This window comes from Hevea brasiliensis, chromosome 12, assembly GCF_030052815.1.
Source record: "Hevea brasiliensis isolate MT/VB/25A 57/8 chromosome 12, ASM3005281v1, whole genome shotgun sequence".
In the NCBI taxonomy this organism is placed as follows: Eukaryota; Viridiplantae; Streptophyta; class Magnoliopsida; order Malpighiales; family Euphorbiaceae; genus Hevea; species Hevea brasiliensis.
The window spans coordinates 45,026,728-45,046,673 of NC_079504.1; the positions used below are offsets into that span (position 1 = coordinate 45,026,728).

At 34.5% G+C, this 19,946-nt stretch overlaps 2 protein-coding genes across 2 annotated transcripts in view; one reads left to right on the plus strand and one right to left on the minus strand.

Moving 5' to 3' along the window:
• The first annotated feature begins 1,457 nt into the window (after positions 1-1,457).
• On the plus strand, positions 1,458-5,672 carry LOC110631874 (calcium uniporter protein 6, mitochondrial). Its single transcript, XM_021779870.2, has 2 exons — positions 1,458-2,374; positions 4,914-5,672. Exons 1-2 carry the CDS (start codon positions 1,868-1,870, stop codon positions 5,394-5,396), a joined length of 990 nt encoding a protein of 329 aa, XP_021635562.2. The 5' UTR covers positions 1,458-1,867; the 3' UTR covers positions 5,397-5,672.
• Positions 5,673-6,907: 1,235 nt separating this feature from the next.
• LOC110631873 (uncharacterized) overlaps positions 6,908-19,946 on the minus strand; it is a 33,481-nt gene continuing 20,442 nt past the window's right edge. Inside the window, exons 13-20 of the mRNA XM_021779869.2 lie at positions 10,224-10,266; positions 9,563-9,734; positions 9,301-9,371; positions 9,129-9,222; positions 8,013-8,231; positions 7,727-7,936; positions 7,277-7,567; positions 6,908-7,170 (exon numbers count right to left, since the gene is read on the minus strand). Coding sequence (XP_021635561.2) covers positions 7,045-7,170; positions 7,277-7,567; positions 7,727-7,936; positions 8,013-8,231; positions 9,129-9,222; positions 9,301-9,371; positions 9,563-9,734; positions 10,224-10,266 — 1,226 coding nt within the window. The 3' untranslated portion in view covers positions 6,908-7,044. The remainder of the gene's footprint in view (positions 7,171-7,276; positions 7,568-7,726; positions 7,937-8,012; positions 8,232-9,128; positions 9,223-9,300; positions 9,372-9,562; positions 9,735-10,223; positions 10,267-19,946) is intronic.

Below are 19,946 nucleotides of genomic sequence, written 5' to 3' on the forward strand. Positions count from 1 at the left end.
GGAAACAAAAAAGGGGAAGAAAGAGAGAGAGAGAGAGAGAGAGAGAGAGAGGGAGAGAGAGACAAAGAGAAAGGGAGAGATATGGGCACAAGAATTAGAAATAATATAATATTTAAGGATTTATTTGTAAGTCAAATAAGAATATACTTAAGTATCTTGTACTTTCACCGCTTAATTTTTTTATTTTTTTAATTTAAGGCTTGATTTTTTTTTTCAATTTAGGAACCTAGCTTTCAAGCTTTTGTACTTAGGCGATAAAAGAAATAAGGAAAAAAAGATGAAATAAGCTCCTGTACTTTTCGTTGATGCCAAATAAGTCCAAAATAACATTTTTGTACTAAATAAGCCTTAAGGCAAAATAATTCCTCAGAAAACTTTATCATTATCAATACTTTCATCCGTTTTTATTATTATTAATTTTTCAAATTTTCATTGATAATTTTAATCACTTAACTAATAGTTAAATTAATAAAAATAAATTTTTTAAAAATATAAAAAAATAAAAGGAGAAATAAACAAATAATAGAATTAAAATTTAAAAATATTTTTATTTATTTTAAAATATTTAAATATTAATTAAATATAATACTTAAGTAAAAAAAATTTATCGCAAATTAAATTTGACTCTTGAACCACAATTTTAAGTAGTTTAATTAAAAATAGAAAATAAATTTCTCATTAAATCTAACGTGTTGGACAGATTATTTATTATTTTAATCATATAAATTTATATGCATTTTATATTATATATTTTTATAATCATATTATAAAATTTTATTAATGAGAAATTTTTTAATTAATTATAATTTTATTTTAAGTGTGAATAAATAAATAAGTTGATTAATATATTATTTTTAAATTATGAATAGAAGTTAATTATGATATTTCTGCTTCTTAAATATTAAATGATTTCAAACTCTACATATTTTATAGTAACATATATTTTTTGATATATAATATATATTTTTGTATACAAATAAATGAGATTGGACAAATAATTTATCACTAATATCAAGACTTGAAAAAAAATTAAAAATATAATTATGTACAAAACAATTCAATTACTGAGAAATAAATTTATTTCTTAATATTAATAAATTTTATTAAACTTTAAAATTTAATAAATAATATATTATTTATATTTTTTAATTAGTTTATATATATTATCTAATTAAAAAATAAAATAAAATTAAAAATTTAATATTTTTTTAATTTACATTTGAAAATTTTAAAAAATATACTGACTTAAATAAATTTTAAATAATTATTAATTAATTAATATTCTTAAATTTTAAGTCAAGTGATTTTTCATCGATTAATACAAATCAGTAAAATATAATAATAAATAACATATTTTTAAATTAATTATTTAAATTAATAATATTTATTTATAAATAAATCAATATATTTATTGGTAAAATTTCAACTTTAATGTGTACACATTGATGCAAAGAGAAACTGAAATTGTGGAAGACATGGACAGGATAATTTTGTGGGGTCAAAACCTGTCCCCTGAGATGGTTGTTGAGCCACTTGTAAATGTCATCCATCTTCATCCTTCAATGCCGAGAGCGGGTGTTTCAGAGAAGTTATCCTTATCTAATTTTGTATTTCCGTCTTCTTTTTTCCTTTTTAATTTATTAATTAATGGAAATTTTCTGATATTTTTAGTAATTCTTCACAAGAAATAAGAAACTACAGTTTAACCAAGAATTCACATTTTGGGCATGATTCTTCATCTTCAAAACCTGTTCTGTTTGCAGTTACAGATCTTCAAACGTGATGTTTTCTCTTCTTTGATAAATTAGGATTTTTAATGTACAATAATATGTGTTCGTTTTAATGTTTACTACCCAAATCAATTATAATGTGGAGGAGATTCTGGTCAAGTGGAATTTTGAAGCACAGCTTGTCAGCGGCGGCTGTGGGGAGGAGCGCTCCTCCGCCGTCGCTGTTGTTGGGAATGGGATGGGCTCCAATTCAACAAAGCGGAAGGGCGAGGGAACTAGTGTTATTGAGCAAGAGAGTGTTAATGTCAACAACATCATCGTCGTCGCAGTTTTTCACTACTGATGCTGGTGATCACAGCAATAGCAGCAAGGAAGGAGGTGATGGTGGTGGTGGTGGTAGTACTACTGAGAATATTACTTGCGCGGAGGTGAAAAGATTGATGAGGCTGGTGAATGTGGAGGCATTGAAGATGAAGTTAGGGATGGAGGAGAAGGAGGTTATTTCTTATTCTGAGCTCTTGCAGGTTTGCAAGAGCATGGGTATTGCCAGATCTCAAGATGAGGCCATTGAATTTGCTCGTGCCTTTGATGATGCCGGCGTTGTCCTTCTCTTCCGGGACAAGGTCTATCTCCATCCTGACAAGGTACCCTTATCTTCTCTCTTTCTTTTCAGCCCAGGTATGTTTATTTTGCCTCCACTTCAGAGTGGAAGGTGTGGTCACAGTTTTGGAACACATCCCATTTTTGTTATTCCATTCCCTTCCACTTTCTGTTTCTTTTCCATTTTCACTTGATTTTATTGGGTGTCTATGGATACTCACGGGCCCTTGTCTCTACTGCTTTATTAAGGTTTGTCACGGGACTTTCAATAGCTTCCCTTTTATGTTATGCTCAGCCTTGCATTAACCAAGAGTAAAGTTAAACCAAGTTTAATAATTAGAATAATTATGATATCAATAAAGTATTTTTCTTTCCTTTTTTATACATAGATCTACCCATGAATTTACATTGTTGCTTAATGGGTAGTCTTTGCAATTTGAAATCTGTACCTCATAATATTATCTGTACTGTATTTGGCAAGGAATTAGGTATTTCCGTAATCTGGAAAAGGTTAAAACTTGAGCATCATCTGTTATATACATGCTTTCTTCATTAATTTCCAATTCATGTTGCCTGATCTTCTCATAAATGCTTCTGTCAAAATCTCTTTTTGTTAGAAATTTTCAAAACTATTTCCTTGTTGTATTGTTGGGAGGAATATGCTGTTCTTTTAGTAATATTTATTCATCCACTTGCTTCCCAAATCCTAACTGTGGACTAAACATAGCAACAACCTTTGGTTTGAGAATAACCCACACTGGCTATATTTTTCATGGTTTTGAATAGACCCACTACATGGCTCACAGATCTGACATTTGAAAAGAAGGTATATTCTTTCTTTGTTTAGTGGAATGAGAAACGGGGGACATAGCTTTAACGAATCCTGCTTCATTCTTTTTTTTAATTAATTTCGCCTTTTCTTTTGTTCTAGAATTGCCAGATATCATAAGACTGTTTAGTCCCTTGCTAATTTTGGAGAAGTTGATATTGTTGGCTTAAGAAACCTGGTTTATTTCTTTCTCTTTCTATTGTCTAGTTACTGAATAAGATTTCTTGTGAGGAAAAACTATTAAATTTATTATCAGCTTTGTGTTGTTGAATTTGAGGTTACTTGTGATTTAAGCAGGAAGCAATGACTGTGCTTGCATTTAGTTTGTTGAAGCTCTCAACAAACCTGCTTTAAACGGATGAATTTCACATATAGAACAAGTGTGGCTAATCTTGTCATTCATCAATAATTTTTATTTCTTTTTAAATCTCATTATATATCTGGATTCTTGTCATGTTACCATGCCCAACCATGTACTTTATTATGTTTTTGCAGTTTTCCATATTTTAGATGCAGAGACCCTCTCAAATTTATGTAAAACATATTGATGCAGTCAAGGAAATCAAGGAAGATTCAATTAAGCAATTATGTTGATTTAATTTTTCATTGTGAATTTAGGAACTTTAGGATTCTATTAATTAGGAGGTTTATATGTTTTAGGATTTTTGTTGTTCATTGTGGGCCAACAATTGTATCAATAGAATCAGAATTCCATCAGCATCTAAAGGAAACAAAAAATGCATCATTATATATTGGTTAAGTTTCACTCTCTACGGAGTACATTTGTTGTCTAATTGAATTGAGGAATGCACAACATATATAAATTTGCGTTGTTCATTAAAGATATGATGCTCTAAATAACCATGACAGTTGAAGGCTTTAGTTGATAATGTGCAGCCAGTTGTCATCAAGAAGAATAATATATTTTCCTTATGCCACTTAGTTTGTGATGGTATATTAATTATATTTTGCATCAAAGAGCCAATGTGTTGAAGGCTCGCTCGTGGCCTTACTCAGAAAATAATGCAATAATTAGGAAAAAGCATCCGGAATTAAACAACAAATACTAGTTTATGCAGAAAGGTTTGATCTGTCATTTGAAGTAATTATGTGAGGGTATCGTGTTAGGGATAATTACGAAAGATCCCCTAACAAGGGGACGAATTATCAATAATGAACTATCTAAATAATTCATTCCCTTGTCAGACCATTGGACTTGTGTTTTGTTGGCTGATATCAGCTATAATAAATCTATGCTTAGTTCAATGCATTATTCATGCCTCAGTATGTCATCATGCTTGAATTATTAGCCTTATATGTATAATTCATTTGCACGACTGACTCTGGTTGGTGCTAGCTATGGTTTGAGCTTTTCAGGCAAATTTTTGTTGGCTTTTATTTACTGCCAAGCAGATCAAAGAGCAACTGAGTGTTGTTACGTGAAGATAAAAAAAGCAATAACGAAATTGGATGTTGTTATATGTTGCTTATAAGTTTCTATACTTCCACTTGTATCAGCCTGAAGGCATAATCTGTAGCTTTGGGTTTCACTTGTACTGGCCATATAGTAGTTGTAGTTATCGGTTTGGAAAAGATATGTTTTTAGGGTTTGAATAAGACCCAAAACTTCTATACTTAGCTTGCTGCCTTCCTCTTCTCCATTCCTTTATTATTTTCTTCTATACATGGATTCCATGAATTATCGACCCTATTCGTTATGGTTGATTTTGCCTCATATATATTTATGTTTTCAGGTGGTAGAGCTGGTTAAAAGAGCAATGCCTCTTGCTTTGACTCATGAAGATGATCCTGTGAGGATTGAGCTAAAGACACTGCAGGAAAGGAAAGAAGAAATTGACATACTAGCACATAAGCAAGTTCGGCGCATCCTTTGGTGTGGGCTTGGACTAGGTCTGTTGCAGGTTGGACTATTCTTTCGACTAACATTCTGGGAATTCTCATGGGATGTAATGGAACCTATTGGATTTTTTGTCACTACCACTGGTATAATTATAGGCTATGCCTACTTCTTGTTCACTTCAAGAGATCCAACTTATCAAGACTTGATGAAGAGGCTATTTCTCTCTAGGCAGAGGAAATTGTTCAAGAAACAGAAATTTGATGTTGAGAGGTTCAAGGAATTGCAAAAGAAATGCAAGACACCTCTGGATGCCACTACCTCTCTTAAAAATCGTGGGTTGGAAGTGGAATTGGAGGATGCCATCCATAAGGACTAACTTTTCTTTCCCTGCTGTCATCTTCCCCGATCTTCGTCATCAGAATTTTACATGGTGACCATCTCAACTTCGCCTGTTTTCATGTAGGCCGAGGAAACGATTAATTCTTGCTGGCTCATATAATCTACCTTTCAATTTTTGGATACATGTATTCTTCCATCCCAACAAACTAGGACATATACCGGTATGGTGGACCTGCATGCATCGTGTTGTACTTTTTGTTGCTTTAACACCCTTCTAATTTTAACCATGAAATACTAAAATTACTTTCTGTCACTGGATTTCCTGGTGCAAGTTATGTAACCTTTGCTTGATGAACAATGATGAAAGGTGTGACGCTCAGAATTTGTGGCTAGCAGGTGGACAATTTTTTATTATTATTTATTTATTTATTTATTTTGCAAAGCTCAAACCATCCTAAGCCCCAACAGAATATTTAACAGAATATTTAGGGCCAAAAAAAAAACACAAGTAGGGCTTGGTGTGTCCAACCCGTCGAAGCTCAGGACGGAATCACCATACAAGGAATCACACGCATAGGAGCTACTCCACCTATGTCAAAAAAGCACAACCAAGGCCAGAGGGAGCCTTACAAATAGTCATTGCCCAAAGATCTCTACGCAGTCATAACAGGACATCGGCCTTACAGGCTCTACGAAGGAGGAGAGAGCCAGAGCTCTTGGCATGCTTCAAAGCCGCGGAGGTATTAGCCTTACAGGCTCTACGAGAAAGGAGAAACGAGAGCGGCAGCGCTCTTGGCATGCTTTAAAGCCACGGAGGAATTGAAAGCTACAGCAGCATTGATATCGTTCCTAGAGGACTTGCCTCCAAGGAACCCATAAAGTTGAAACTTGTTCCCAAAACACCATATGGCAAAAGAGATAGCACAACCACTGCCATCAGAAGACCCTCTCTTTTTACCTGCAAGGAACCACCCAACAAAATCTATTTACACCCAAGCCAAAGAGTGGGGAGGGTAAAACCTACAACACCGGGTCAAGACAGAACTACCCCCCGCCCAGTAGGGAAGCCTCAAGGAAAGCAAGAACTCCAGCTAAAAATCAGAAGAGAAGCTAAAAGGAGTGAAAAATCTCCTTTGAAGACTAGAGAAAGAAAACTGTCCTAATTGAAAAAGAACGGAGTTACTTTTAAATAAATAAATAAATAACAAAGTTCTTTTTAAAATAACAGAACGTTTAGACCAATACGTAGTCTCAAGTCTAGCTGAATATAACAGTTTAAAGTAAAATCCAAATGGCCTTCAATATTATAATTAACCCAAATTGCACAAGCACAATTATCATATAGGATCATCTTAATTTTACCTTTTTTGTAGTCAGGTGAGGGCCAACACTCCAGGACCCCTATGCACCTTAAATCAACTTGTGGTTTGCGCCTTTAATAATTATGCTACTCTACTATAGCATTTGTGTACCTAGAATTCTATAAAAAAATCAATCTAAATGTTCACTTGATGAAATGGTTCAGAAGGTGAGTGATGCACAACGTCATAAGCAGTAATTAACACTTTAATTACACGCCAAATTTCAGTCATTCAATCTCTTGTATGAACTTTGGAAAAAAAGAAATCTCTTGCATGAACTAAAATAAAACAAAACCACGCCTAGCAATCTAATGCAATTCCTAATCACAAAAGCCTGTACAGATCATTCTTTTTAAATATCATAAAGTCACCTTCAAGTGTACTCAGCAGATCAATCACAGATTCCCTTTTGGACCCATTGAAGTGCTCCAAAATATCAGACAACGAAACCTGCAACACAAATGCAATGCTACATAAATGAAAAAGGGACAATAGATTGAACCGAGCAAAGCTCTTTATACATCAATGCAGAGCCTTGGGCTCTTATTGCACTCACCCCTTCTTCATAGGTCTTAAGCCAGTTTAATATGGAATTCTCTGTTGCCTCCAACACAGTGGAACTTCCTTCAATTTCGTTTATTTTTTGACGCTTATCTGGGGAGTACAGATCTTCATCATGGATAGGATGTACCTCTCTTTCTTGAGTCCTTGTGACAGTACTAATATCAGACACTTGGTTCTGAAGCTCACCAACCTTTGACATACTCAGGTGGCTAGGTGGTACCACTTCTAGAGACATCCCACAGCTGTGCATTTGCAGACAAGTCTTGATGTGCGTATAACTTATCTGACATCATTAGCAAGACCTTACTCAGTTTTAGTTGTGATCCAACCCAACAATCAGCATAAATAGTGCACGCATGATGTTGTCAATCATGCAAACCAGCCGCCTCCCCCATTCCCCATAACAAAAACCCACAAAAGTTAAAATTAAGGAAAAACTTACGTTTTCAGGCAATTCATTTTTAATGGGCTTTAGCTTGTCTCTAGAGCCAACCTTGTTGATGGCAGCTTGAATATCTACGAAAATTTCCCTTGTCAGTCCAATCTCACAACAAAATCTGATCCAATCGATCTCAAAACCATCTTGGGCAGCATCCAGAAGATATTCACAGACAGTTTGTTCTTTTATAGGAGCTGATCTACCAGGGAAATTCTACAGATAAAAATCATAAGAATTCAAGAATGGTTAACATGCAGATAGCATGTTTTAAAAATTTATGAAGACGTACTGCAATTTTTTGAATTGATAGACCATCTTCATGCCACATTTTCCATGCTTCAAACTTAGCTGATGACAATTTTCTCTGTTGGTTGGGTATTGAAATTGGATGCACCTTTCTGGCATTAGCAGTCTGTAAACTTGCTTCACCATCCAAGGAAAGGTTTAATTTTTGTGAAAGATGCCTAACTGTTTGAAGAAGATGATCTCCATGCCTCGTGACAAGATGCTGCAACATTATCAAATTTCATATCTAGCCTTAAAAAGTACATGGTAAATCATGAAAGGAAAACCAAAGTTTCTTTCTTGCTTCCCCACACCACCACCCCCCCACACACCCACACCCCCGGCTTTCTCTCCCTGTCTCTCTCTTCTTTAATTTTCTTTTGAACTTGTGAGATTTGATTCTCTCAAATTCTTAACTAAAAGGGAAAAGAACATGTTCAGCATACAAACATTATAAAGACACAGCAATTATGTAGCCATTTTATGATAACATTCCTCATCAATGTGTCTAATTTTATGCTAGGAACAACTAATGACCAACATATAACACTGGCAGGTGCTTTATGGTAAGTTGTGTGAGCACACAACTGATATGCACCAATTAGTTGCATCCTATTACAGCATGGCCCATGAAATAACTCCTCTGCCCTTTTAAAAAGATTCCCCAACTCACTATTTTCCAACAATCATCCAATCCTTTGGAATCCAGCTGTTCAACGTATAATCTACTCTACATAATCAAGCATAAATTATTCAAATCTGAATTACAATTCACAAATGAAGGTAGATTGCAAATACAAAAGGAGAGACGGTGACAAATTCAATTCCATCTTGATTTTCAGAGAGTAGCAGGAGCAAATCACTACTCCAGAAAATGTCAATTAGCATTTCATGTATAAGCACTAATCCAGATAATTAACATATTCAGCAGTACTACGAGTTGAAAGATGAATCCCCCAAATACCAGTAAGAAAAGGTCATCAAATTTGTAAAGTAGAAATCATATTCTGGTAAATGCATGAGAGTAATGATATGGAATTCTGAGCTAGAGAGCAATGCTACATTGAGCAGATAAATCAAAAGTCCTAGGTAGCATAATATCAAAATGATTAAGCCATACCTGGTTGACACCATCAATGTTTGCTAACCTAGCTTTTGTTGATGGCCTTGTCAAGGCAATTTTTTTTATTGTTTGATCACCACATACAGCATATCTGCAAAAAGGAAGAATCAACAGGTGTACATGGTATATTATATGTTAACTAAACAACTTGTAGGAAGTGTATACATACGGAGCAGTCCCAATGATTCTAGCAAGCTTCATCCTCTCTTCCAAAAGCATGTGATAGAGTTGTACCTCAGCCTGTTGTAAACAATATATAGAAGTATGCAGTAGTACAACTCAGAACCTGCTGACTCAGGGAACAAAAAGGGGCTTTGTGAAACAAAATGCAACCTACTTTGTCATGCATCAGTTAGATTGTTTCAGGTTGAATTACTTAAGCCATAGTGCATTAAAATCTGATGAATAAAAATAACATTTGTATTACCAACCTCCGAAAAACCTTCAGATTCCAGAGTCACAAAATTCTTGAATTCTCCAACTCCACTTGTTGCACTTTGATATTCCTCATCATCAGCCATTTCACTAGTCAATGGCAAAACTAGTCGTGGTTGATAATCAGGTCTAGCAGAGCTAAGAAATTGCACTCCTTTCTTACCAACACTACCAATAAAGGAACAAAATCAGATCAGTCATTACAGAGAGCTTACAGATGACATTTCCCAAATCCCAACTAATTGCTTATGACACAAAATATAGATTACAACCGTCTCTTGGGTCTTTATTATTAACTTAAACTTTTAGGCTGAGTGGCTCTTTAATATGGTAACAAAGCTTCTGTTACTTATGGGTTCATCGTTCAAATAATGATATACTTTCATAATTCTATGTCAGCATGAGTTTCTAGCAATTAAAGTTTCAGCATAAGAGGTAGTGTGCCAGCCAACAATTGCAAGCCTGATGAACTTTTGCCTGATGCTGATTAAAAGATTAAAACCTATCCCGGCCCTTCCTAATAGCTTAAGCTTCTAGATTATGGTTCTTCAATAACATAAGATATATGAGTAGGGAAGGAGAAATAAAAGGGAAATACGAAAATCTTCTTATTGGTGAATTGCAATCTAGATTCAAGAAAATGAAAGAACAGTATACCTTACAAATTTGTACACATCCTCAATAGTCTCCACCAGAAAACCTGCATTAAGTCAACATTGAGCAAAAAGATTATCATTATAATTTTATCATACAAAAGATTTTTAACGGACAGCACAATTAATATCAATGTTGAAGCAAACATTACCAAAGAAAAATCAATTTCAAGTAGCTAACCAATAGTTTGCAATCATGAAATCAACATCTAACAATCACATTAAACAATTAATCTTCAACATTCTTTTTCATATTGATTATATCCTTTCATTGTTTACTTAGATATCCTCCATGTATCATCTCCAACCACAGTATCCAATATATATACCGACAATGATTGAATTTCCAGTTGAGTTCTATAAAGTGAATACATTCTGATAAGCTGACTTAGTCATTATCATGGTTTTAAATAGCAGCCACTATGTTACACAATAGCCGTTATTTATGAGTTTTTCAAGGGCCAGTATGCTTTACACAGTTATTTAAAGACAAGTTATGAGTTGTATTGGCAACAACCGTTACCATCGTCACTTAACGATAATAGCCATTATTTACCGTAAATGGAAAGTCAATCACTATATTATTTCTTTGCATATTTTGTATTCTGTATTCCTATTTAGGATTTCCTATTTAGGATTTCTTCCTAATTAGTAAAACACAATTATAGGAATCAATTGTATATATATACCCATGTACAGATTAATTGAAATTAAGGAGAATCATCTCTTTCTACATGGTATCAGAGCAGGTCATCTATCTAGGGTGACTATTTGTTCTCACCACCCAGCTCAGGAGAGACCTTGGCCGCCGACCGGCCGTTTCGACTCCAATCAACATCGCCGGCGTTGCCTCAACCCCCTCATTCCACCACTGTGTGCTGTTGCCTGATCCAGTATACCATTAAGGGACTTCTGAGGTTTGGCTCTCAAATCCTATTTCGGTATTTGCTTGATTTGTGATTTTGGGTTATTTTGCTGCTGTAAACACTTTGGATTAGCGTTTCGATTAGTTTTCTTTGTCTCAATAAACGGCAGACAATAAGAATGTTATTTCTGATGCGATTCCGGTGATAACTAAGATCACGGAATACAAACTTAATGGTTCGAATTACCTGGAGTGGAGTAAGATTGTTAGGGTCTATTTGCGTAGCATTGATAAGGATCATCACCTTACTAAAGATCCACCTACGGATGATACACGACAAACTTGACTAAGAGAGGATGCTCGGTTATTTTTGCAGCTTCGAAACTCGATTCACAGTGAGGTAATTAGTTTAATTAATCATTGTGAATTTGTTAAGGAATTGATGGATTACTTAGATTTTTTGTATTATGGTAAAGGGAATATCTCTCGTATTTATAATGTTTGTAAGGCATTCTACCGTGCTGAGAAAGAGGATAAGTCTCTCACGGCTTATTTTATGGATTTTAAACGAGTATATGAGGAACTTAATGTATTGTTGCCTTTCAATCCTGATGTGAAAGTTCAGCAGGCCCAACGGGAGCAACTGGCTGTTATGAGTTTTCTTACAGGTCTTCCTTCAGAGTATGAGACTGCTAAATCTCAGATTCTCTCCAGTTCTGAGATTTCCTCTTTGCATGAAACGTTTTCACGGGTCCTTCGTACAAAGAGTACCCAATCTTCACAGCCTGCCAGTAGTGCTCTTATTAGCCGTAATCCAAATGGACAACAGGGTAATAGAAGAGGAAGTAGAGGAGGAATTACAGGCAACAGAAGTAATCAGCGTAATGGAGAGGCTAGTTCTAATCAGGACTCAAGAGATTTGTTATTATTGCCATGAGCCTAGCCATACAAAATATAATTGTCTGCAACTTCAGAGGAAAAATCAGCGATCACAGATGACAAATATGGCAACAGAGGATTCTACAGTATCTTCCTCTGAGAAAACTATTTTGGTATCTGCAGAGGATTTTGCACAGTTTTCCCAGTATCAGGCATCTCTAAAGCCTACCAGTTCCCCTGTCACTGCGATTGCTGAGTCAGATAAATCCATTACATGCCTTGTGTCTTCCTCATCCAAATAGGTTATTGATTTTGGTGCGACAGATCACATGACAGGTAATTCTAGTCTTCTATCTGCTTTTCAGTCTAATCTCACTTCCTCTACTATTACTTTAGCTGATGGTTCTACTTCTTGTGTAATGGGTTCTGGAACTGTGAACCCGACTTCGTCAATTTCTTTGTCATTTGTTTTGTGTCTACCAAAATTCTCTTTTAATCTACTTTCTGTTAGTAAACTTACTCATACCTTAAATTGTTTTGTTTTCTTTTTTCTTGACCAGTGTTTGTTTCAGGATCTTACGACGAAGCAAATTATTAGTAGAGAACGTGAGTCAGGTGGTCTCTACATTTTGGAAAATCATGTACCACGGTCGCTTATTTGCTCCAGTACCTTAACACCTCTTGAAGCTCATTGTAGATTGGGCCATCCTTCTTTGTCTACCATGAAAAAGCTATGTCCTCAGTTTTAGTCTTTATCAGCACTAGAATGTGAGTCGTGTCAGTTTGCAAAACATCATCGTTTGCCTTCTGTGTCTAGAATCAATAAACGGGCTTCATTCCCTTTTGAGTTAATTCATTCTGATGTTTGGGGTCCTTGTTCTGTTATTTTTAAAACTGAATTTCGTTATTTTATTACTTTTGTTGATGATTATTCTCGTGTTACCTGGTTATATTTAATGAAAAATCGTTCCGGAGTTGTTTTATATCTTTTGTGCCTTTTGTAATGAAATCAAAACTCAATTTAATATTTCTGTGCGCATATTAAGAAGTGACAATGCCAAAGAATACTTTTCAGCACAATTTCAATCTTATATGACACAAAATGACATTCTTCATCAGTCTTCCTGTATGGATACACCATCCCAAAATGGCGTGGCCGAAAAAAAAAATTGGCATCTTCTTGAGGTAACTCGTGCTCTTCCTTTTCATATGAAAGTTCCTAAACACTTTTGGGCGGATGCAGTTTCTATGGCATGTTTTTTTATCAATCGTATGCCGTCTTCTGTCCTTAATGGGGATATTTCTTATACTGCTTTGTTTCCTACAAATCTTTGTTCCCTGTTGAACCCCGTATTTTTTGTTGTACCTATTTTGTGCGTGATGTTCGTCCACAGGTTACTATATTGGATCCAAAGTCTCTCAAATGTGTCTTCCTTGGGTACTCCCGGCTGCAAAAAGGGTACCATTGTTTCTCTCCTACTCTTAATCGTTATCTTGTTTCTGCAGATGTCACATTTTTTAAGTTCACTCCATTTTTTCCTCAATCATCTGTGTATGAGAGTCAGGGAGAGGAGGATGATCTTTTAATATATACTGTCCAACCAATGTCTAGTCCTCTCCCACAGCCTGTTCTTTCTGTCTCTAGACTTACTCGACCTCCCGTAGTACATGTTTATTCCAGGAAATTGGAGATTCCTGACTCAGATCCTCCACCAGCTATTTCGTTGGGAGATCCTGTACCTCATACTGATCATGATTCTGATATAGAGTTACCCATTGCTCTTCGTAAAGGTAAACGTTCATGTACTTACCCTATCTCTTCTTTTGTTTCTTATAATCAATTGTCTTCTTGTTCTCGGTGTTTTGTTACTTCTTTAGACTCTGTTCCTATCCCTAATACTGTTGATGAGACACTGTCTCATTCTTGCTGGTGTGCTGCTATGAAATAGAAAATGGAGGCTTTAGATGCTAATGGTACATGAGAACTGTTGCCTTTGCCCACTGGTAAGAAAGCTATTAGTTGCAAATGGGTATTTACAGTAAAGGTAAATCCTGTTGGTTCTGTGGCTAGGTTAAAAGCACGCCTTGTAGCAAAAGGATATGCTCAGACATATGGGGTTGATTACTCTGACACTTTTTCTCCTGTAGCTAAACTTACTTTTGTTCGCTTGTTTATCTCTTTAGCAGCTACATATGATTGGCCCCTGCACCAATTGGATATCAAGAATGCTTTTCTTCATGGTGATCTTCAGGAGGAGGTGTATATGGAGCAACCACCTGAGTTTGTTGCTCAGGGGGAGTTGGGTAAAGTTTGTAGGCTTCGAAAGTCTCTTTATGGCTTGAAACAAAGTCCTAGGGCCTGATTGGGGAGATTCAGTGAAACAGTATAGGAATTTAGTATGCAAAAGAGAAGTGTGATCACTCAGTATTTTATAGGCAATCTGAGGCTGGTCTAATTCTCCTGGTAGTCTATGTGGATGACATTGTCATCATTGAGAGTGACTCTGCAGATATTTCATCTCTTAAAACCTTCCTCCAAACCCAGTTTCAGACCACAGACTTGGGATTGTAAAAGTATTTCTTGGGTATTGAAGTTATAAGAAGTAAGAAGGGTATTTTCTTGTCTCAAAGAAAATATGTCCTCGATTTATTGACAGAGACAAGAAATTTAGGTGCTAAGCCTTAAAGTGCACTAATGACTTCAAATTTACAACTGTTAGCAGGGGATAGTGAGTTGTTTGAAGATCCAGAGAGATACAGGAGATAGGAAAATTGAACTACCTTACAGTCACTCTTCCTAACATTGCTTATGCCTGTAGTGTGGTAAGTCAGTTTATGTCTTCCCCAACTGTTGCTCATTGGGAAGCCTTAGGACAAATCTTGTGTTATCTGAAGAGCGCTCCAGGAAGAGGTTTGTTATATGGTAATCATGGGCATTTGAATGTTGAATGTTTTTCAAACGCTGATTGGGCTAGATCTAAGGTTGACAGGAAGTCAACTACTGGATATTGCGTTTTTGTTGGAGGAAATTTGGTGTCTTGGAGAAGCAAGAAGCAGAGTATAGTTTCTCGATCTAATGCTGAATTCGAATACAGAGCCATGGCACAATCAATATGTGAGGTAATGTGGATACTTCAATTACTAGATGAGACAGGTTTTAAGACCTCCCTGCCTGCGAAATTGTGGTGTGATAATCAAGCTGCTCTCCATATTGCTTCTAATCCAGTGTTTCATGAGCGGACCAAACATATTGAGATTGATTGTCACTTTGTTCGTGAAAAGATTCAATAACAGATCATCTCAACAGGGCACATCAAAACTGGAGAGCAGTTAGGAGATATTTTCACAAAAGCTCTGAATGGAGCTAGGATTGACTACATTTGTAACAAGTTGGGCATGATTAACATCTATGCTCCAACTTAAGGGGAAGTGTTATGGAAAGTTAATCACTATATTATTTCTTTGTATATTCTGTATTTTGTATTCCTATTTAGGATTTCTTATTTAGGATTTCTTCCTAATTAGTAGAACACAATTATAGGAATCAATTGTATATATATACCCATGTACAGATTAATTGAAATTAAGGAGAATCATCTCTTTCTACAGTAACAACTGTTACAGTAATAATTCAGTTGATAAAAAACACATGCAAGCAGCTTTTTTTTTTTTTTTGCTACTGTTTCTATTACATTTTTTTTTTTCAAAATTTCACCTAAACTTCTCCTTTCTACAAATCTCTCCCTTATTCTTTTTTAAGCTAAGATCATCATAAATATTTTTATTCTCCACAAATACTTGCAAAAAGTGAGTATTATTTATTGTTTTTTGCATATTTGTTGAAGAAAATTTTATTTGATGTTAGATTTGTTGTTAAATTTATAGTACAAAGCATTGGTTTGTTCAATCTATAGGTTAATGTGTTTTTTTTTTTTTCTAATTTGAATTATTTTTCAAAATTAATTTTACTAAAATATATTATTAATGATATTTAATTTGATGTGTTTATGCTTATTATATAATTGTGTATCTTAGTTTTACTTATATTTACCAATATCTATTCATTTTATGAATTTTGCAAAATTTTAAAAAAAGTTACGGCATGAAAAGATTCAATAATGAGATCATCTCAACGGGCACATCAAACCGAGAGCAGTTAGGAGATATTTTCACAAAAGCTCTGAATGGAGCTAGGATTGACTACATTTGTAACAAGTTGGGCATGATTAACATCTATGCTCCAACTTAAGGGGAAGTGTTATGGAAAGTTAATCACTATATTATTTCTTTGTATATTCTGTATTTTGTATTCCTATTTAGGATTTCTTATTTAGGATTTCTTCCTAATTAGTAGAACACAATTATAGGAATCAATTGTATATATATACCCATGTACAGATTAATTGAAATTAAGGAGAATCATCTCTTTCTACAGTAACAACTGTTACCGTAATAATTCAGTTGATAAAAAACACATGCAAGCAGCTTTTTTTTTTTTTTTTGCTACTGTTTCTATTACATTTTTTTTTTCAAAATTTCACCTAAACTTCTCCTTTCTACAAATCTCTCCCTTATTCTTTTTTAAGCTAAGATCATCATAAATATTTTTATTCTCCACAAATACTTGCAAAAAGTGAGTATTATTTATTGAAGAAAATTTTATTTGATGTTAGATTTGTTGTTAAATTTATAGTACAAAGCATTGGTTTGTTCAATCTATAGGTTAATGTGTTTTTTTTTTATTCTAATTTGAATTATTTTTCAAAATTAATTTTACTAAAATATATTATTAATGATATTTAATTTGATGTGTTTATGCTTATTATATAATTGTGTATCTTAGTTTTACTTATATTTACCAATATCTATTCATTTTATGAATTTTGCAAAATTTTAAAAAAAGTTACGGCATGAAAAGATTCAATAACAGATCATCTCAACAGGGCACATCAAAACTGGAGAGCAGTTAGGAGATATTTTCACAAAAGCTCTGAATGGAGCTAGGATTGACTACATTTGTAACAAGTTGGGCATGATTAACATCTATGCTCCAACTTAAGGGGAAGTGTTATGGAAAGTTAATCACTATATTATTTCTTTGTATATTCTGTATTTTGTATTCCTATTTAGGATTTCTTATTTAGGATTTCTTCCTAATTAGTAGAACACAATTATAGGAATCAATTGTATATATATACCCATGTACAGATTAATTGAAATTAAGGAGAATCATCTCTTTCTACAGTAACAACTGTTACCGTAATAATTCAGTTGATAAAAAACACATGCAAGCAGCTTTTTTTTTTTTTTTTGCTACTGTTTCTATTACATTTTTTTTTTCAAAATTTCACCTAAACTTCTCCTTTCTACAAATCTCTCCCTTATTCTTTTTTAAGCTAAGATCATCATAAATATTTTTATTCTCCACAAATACTTGCAAAAAGTGAGTATTATTTATTGAAGAAAATTTTATTTGATGTTAGATTTGTTGTTAAATTTATAGTACAAAGCATTGGTTTGTTCAATCTATAGGTTAATGTGTTTTTTTTTTATTCTAATTTGAATTATTTTTCAAAATTAATTTTACTAAAATATATTATTAATGATATTTAATTTGATGTGTTTATGCTTATTATATAATTGTGTATCTTAGTTTTACTTATATTTACCAATATCTATTCATTTTATGAATTTTGCAAAATTTTAAAAAAAGTTACGGCTGTTATATGCCTATTTCCGTTACTCATGACCACGACCACGGCTGTGATTTAAAACTATGGTCATTATTAATTTCCATGCTTTCTGTATCGTAAATTGTTGTCACAAACTAGTTGATTATTTTAGTCCATGATAGTAATTTATCATATTTTCTAAATATGCCAATTTAAGTTCTAAAACACCTCTCCATCTTTCAGAAAATCTATACATTGATATTTTGAGGTGCAACTAAAATAGTCATTCCAGCCAAAAAAATATTGAAATTTTCATACTTAATACTGTTATGGAAAGTCAATCACTATGTTATGTAAAGTCAATCACTATATTATTTCTCTGTATATTCTGTATTCTGTATTCTTATTTAGGATTTCTTATTTAGGATTTCTTCCTAATTAGTAGAACACAATTATAGGAATTAATTGTATATATATATCCAAGTACAGATTAATTGAAATCATAAGAATTATCTCTTTCTACATGGTATCAAAGCAGGTCATCAATCTAGGGTGACTATTTGTTCTCACTACCCAGCTCAGGAGAGACCTTGGCTGCCAATCGGCCGTTTCGATCCCGATCAACATCGTCAGCGTCGCCTCAACCCCCTCATTCCACCACGTGTCTTTGTTGCGATCCAAAGATACCATTAAAGGACTTCTGAAGTTTGGCTCTCAGATCCTATTTGGGTATTTGCTTGATTTGTGATTTTAGGCTATTTTGCTGCTATAAGCACTTTGGATTAGCGTTTCGGTTAGTTTTCTTTGTCTCAACAAATGGCAGACAATAAGAATGTTATTTCTGATGTGATTCCGGTGATGACTAAGATCACGGAACACAAACTTAATGGTTCGAATTACCTGGAGTGGAGTAAGACTGTTAGGGTCTATTTGCGTAGCATTGATAAGGATGATCACCTTACTAAAGATCCACCCACTGATGATACACGACAAACTTGGCTAAGGGAGGATGCTCGGTTGTTTTTGCAGCTTCGGAACTCAATTCATAGTGAGGTAATTAGTTTAATTAATCACTATGAATTTGTTAAGGAATTGATGAATTACTTAGATTTTCTGTATTCTGGTAAAGGGAATATCTCCCGTATTTATGATGTTTGTAAGGCATTCTACCGTGTTGAGAAAGAGGATAAGTCTCTCACGGCTTATTTTATGGATTTTAAACGGGTATATGAGGAACTTAATGTATTATTGCCTTTTAGTCCTGATGTGAAAGTTCAAGGCCCAACGGAGCAATCGGTCATTATGAGTTTTCTTGCGAGCCTTCCTTGAGTATGAGGCTGTTAAATCTCGATTCTCTCGTCCGAGATTTCCTCTTTGCATGAAATGTTCACACGGGTCCTTAAATGCAGAGTACTCAATCTTCACAGCCTGCCAGTAGTGCTTTTATTAGCCGTACTCCAAATGGACAACAGGCTAATAGAAGAAGAAGTAGAAGAGGAATTACAGGCAACAGAAATAATCAGCGTAATGGAGAGGCTAGTTCTAATCAGGACTCAAGAGGAGTCATTTGTTATTATTGCCATGCGCCTGGCCATACAAAATATAATTGTCCGCAACTTCAGAGGAAAAATCAACGATCACAGATGACAAATATGACAGAGAATTCTACTGATTCTTCCTTTGAGAAAACTATTTTGGTATCCGCAAAGGATTTTGCACAATTTTTCGAAGATCGTGCATCTCTAAAGCCTACCGGTTCCTCACATTGTGATCGCCGAGTGTAAATCCACTACATGCCTTGTGTCTTCTTCATCCAAATGGGTTATTGATTACGGTGTGACAGATCACATGACAGTAATTCTAGTCTTCTATCGCTTCAGTCTAATCTCACTTCCTCTGTTACTTTAGTGATGGTTCTCGCCTTGTGTCATGGGTTCGGAATTGCGAACCCGACCGTCAATTTCTTTGTCTTCTGCTTTGTGTCTACCAAAATTCTCTTTTAATCTACTTTCTATTAGTAAACTTACTCGCACCTTAAATTGCTTTGTTTTCTTTTTCTGACTAGTGTTTGTTTGAGATCTTACGACGCAGTTATTTGTAGAGGACGCGAGTCGTGGTCTCTACATTCTGAAAAATCATGTACCGCGATCGCTTGTTTACTTCAGTACCTTAACACCTCTTGAAGCTCATTGTAGATTGGGCCATCCTTCTTTGTCTACCATGAAGAAGCTGTGTCCTCAGTTTCAGTCTTTATCGACTAGAATGTGAGTCGTGTCAGTTTGCAAAAAATCATCGTTTGCCTTCAGTGTCT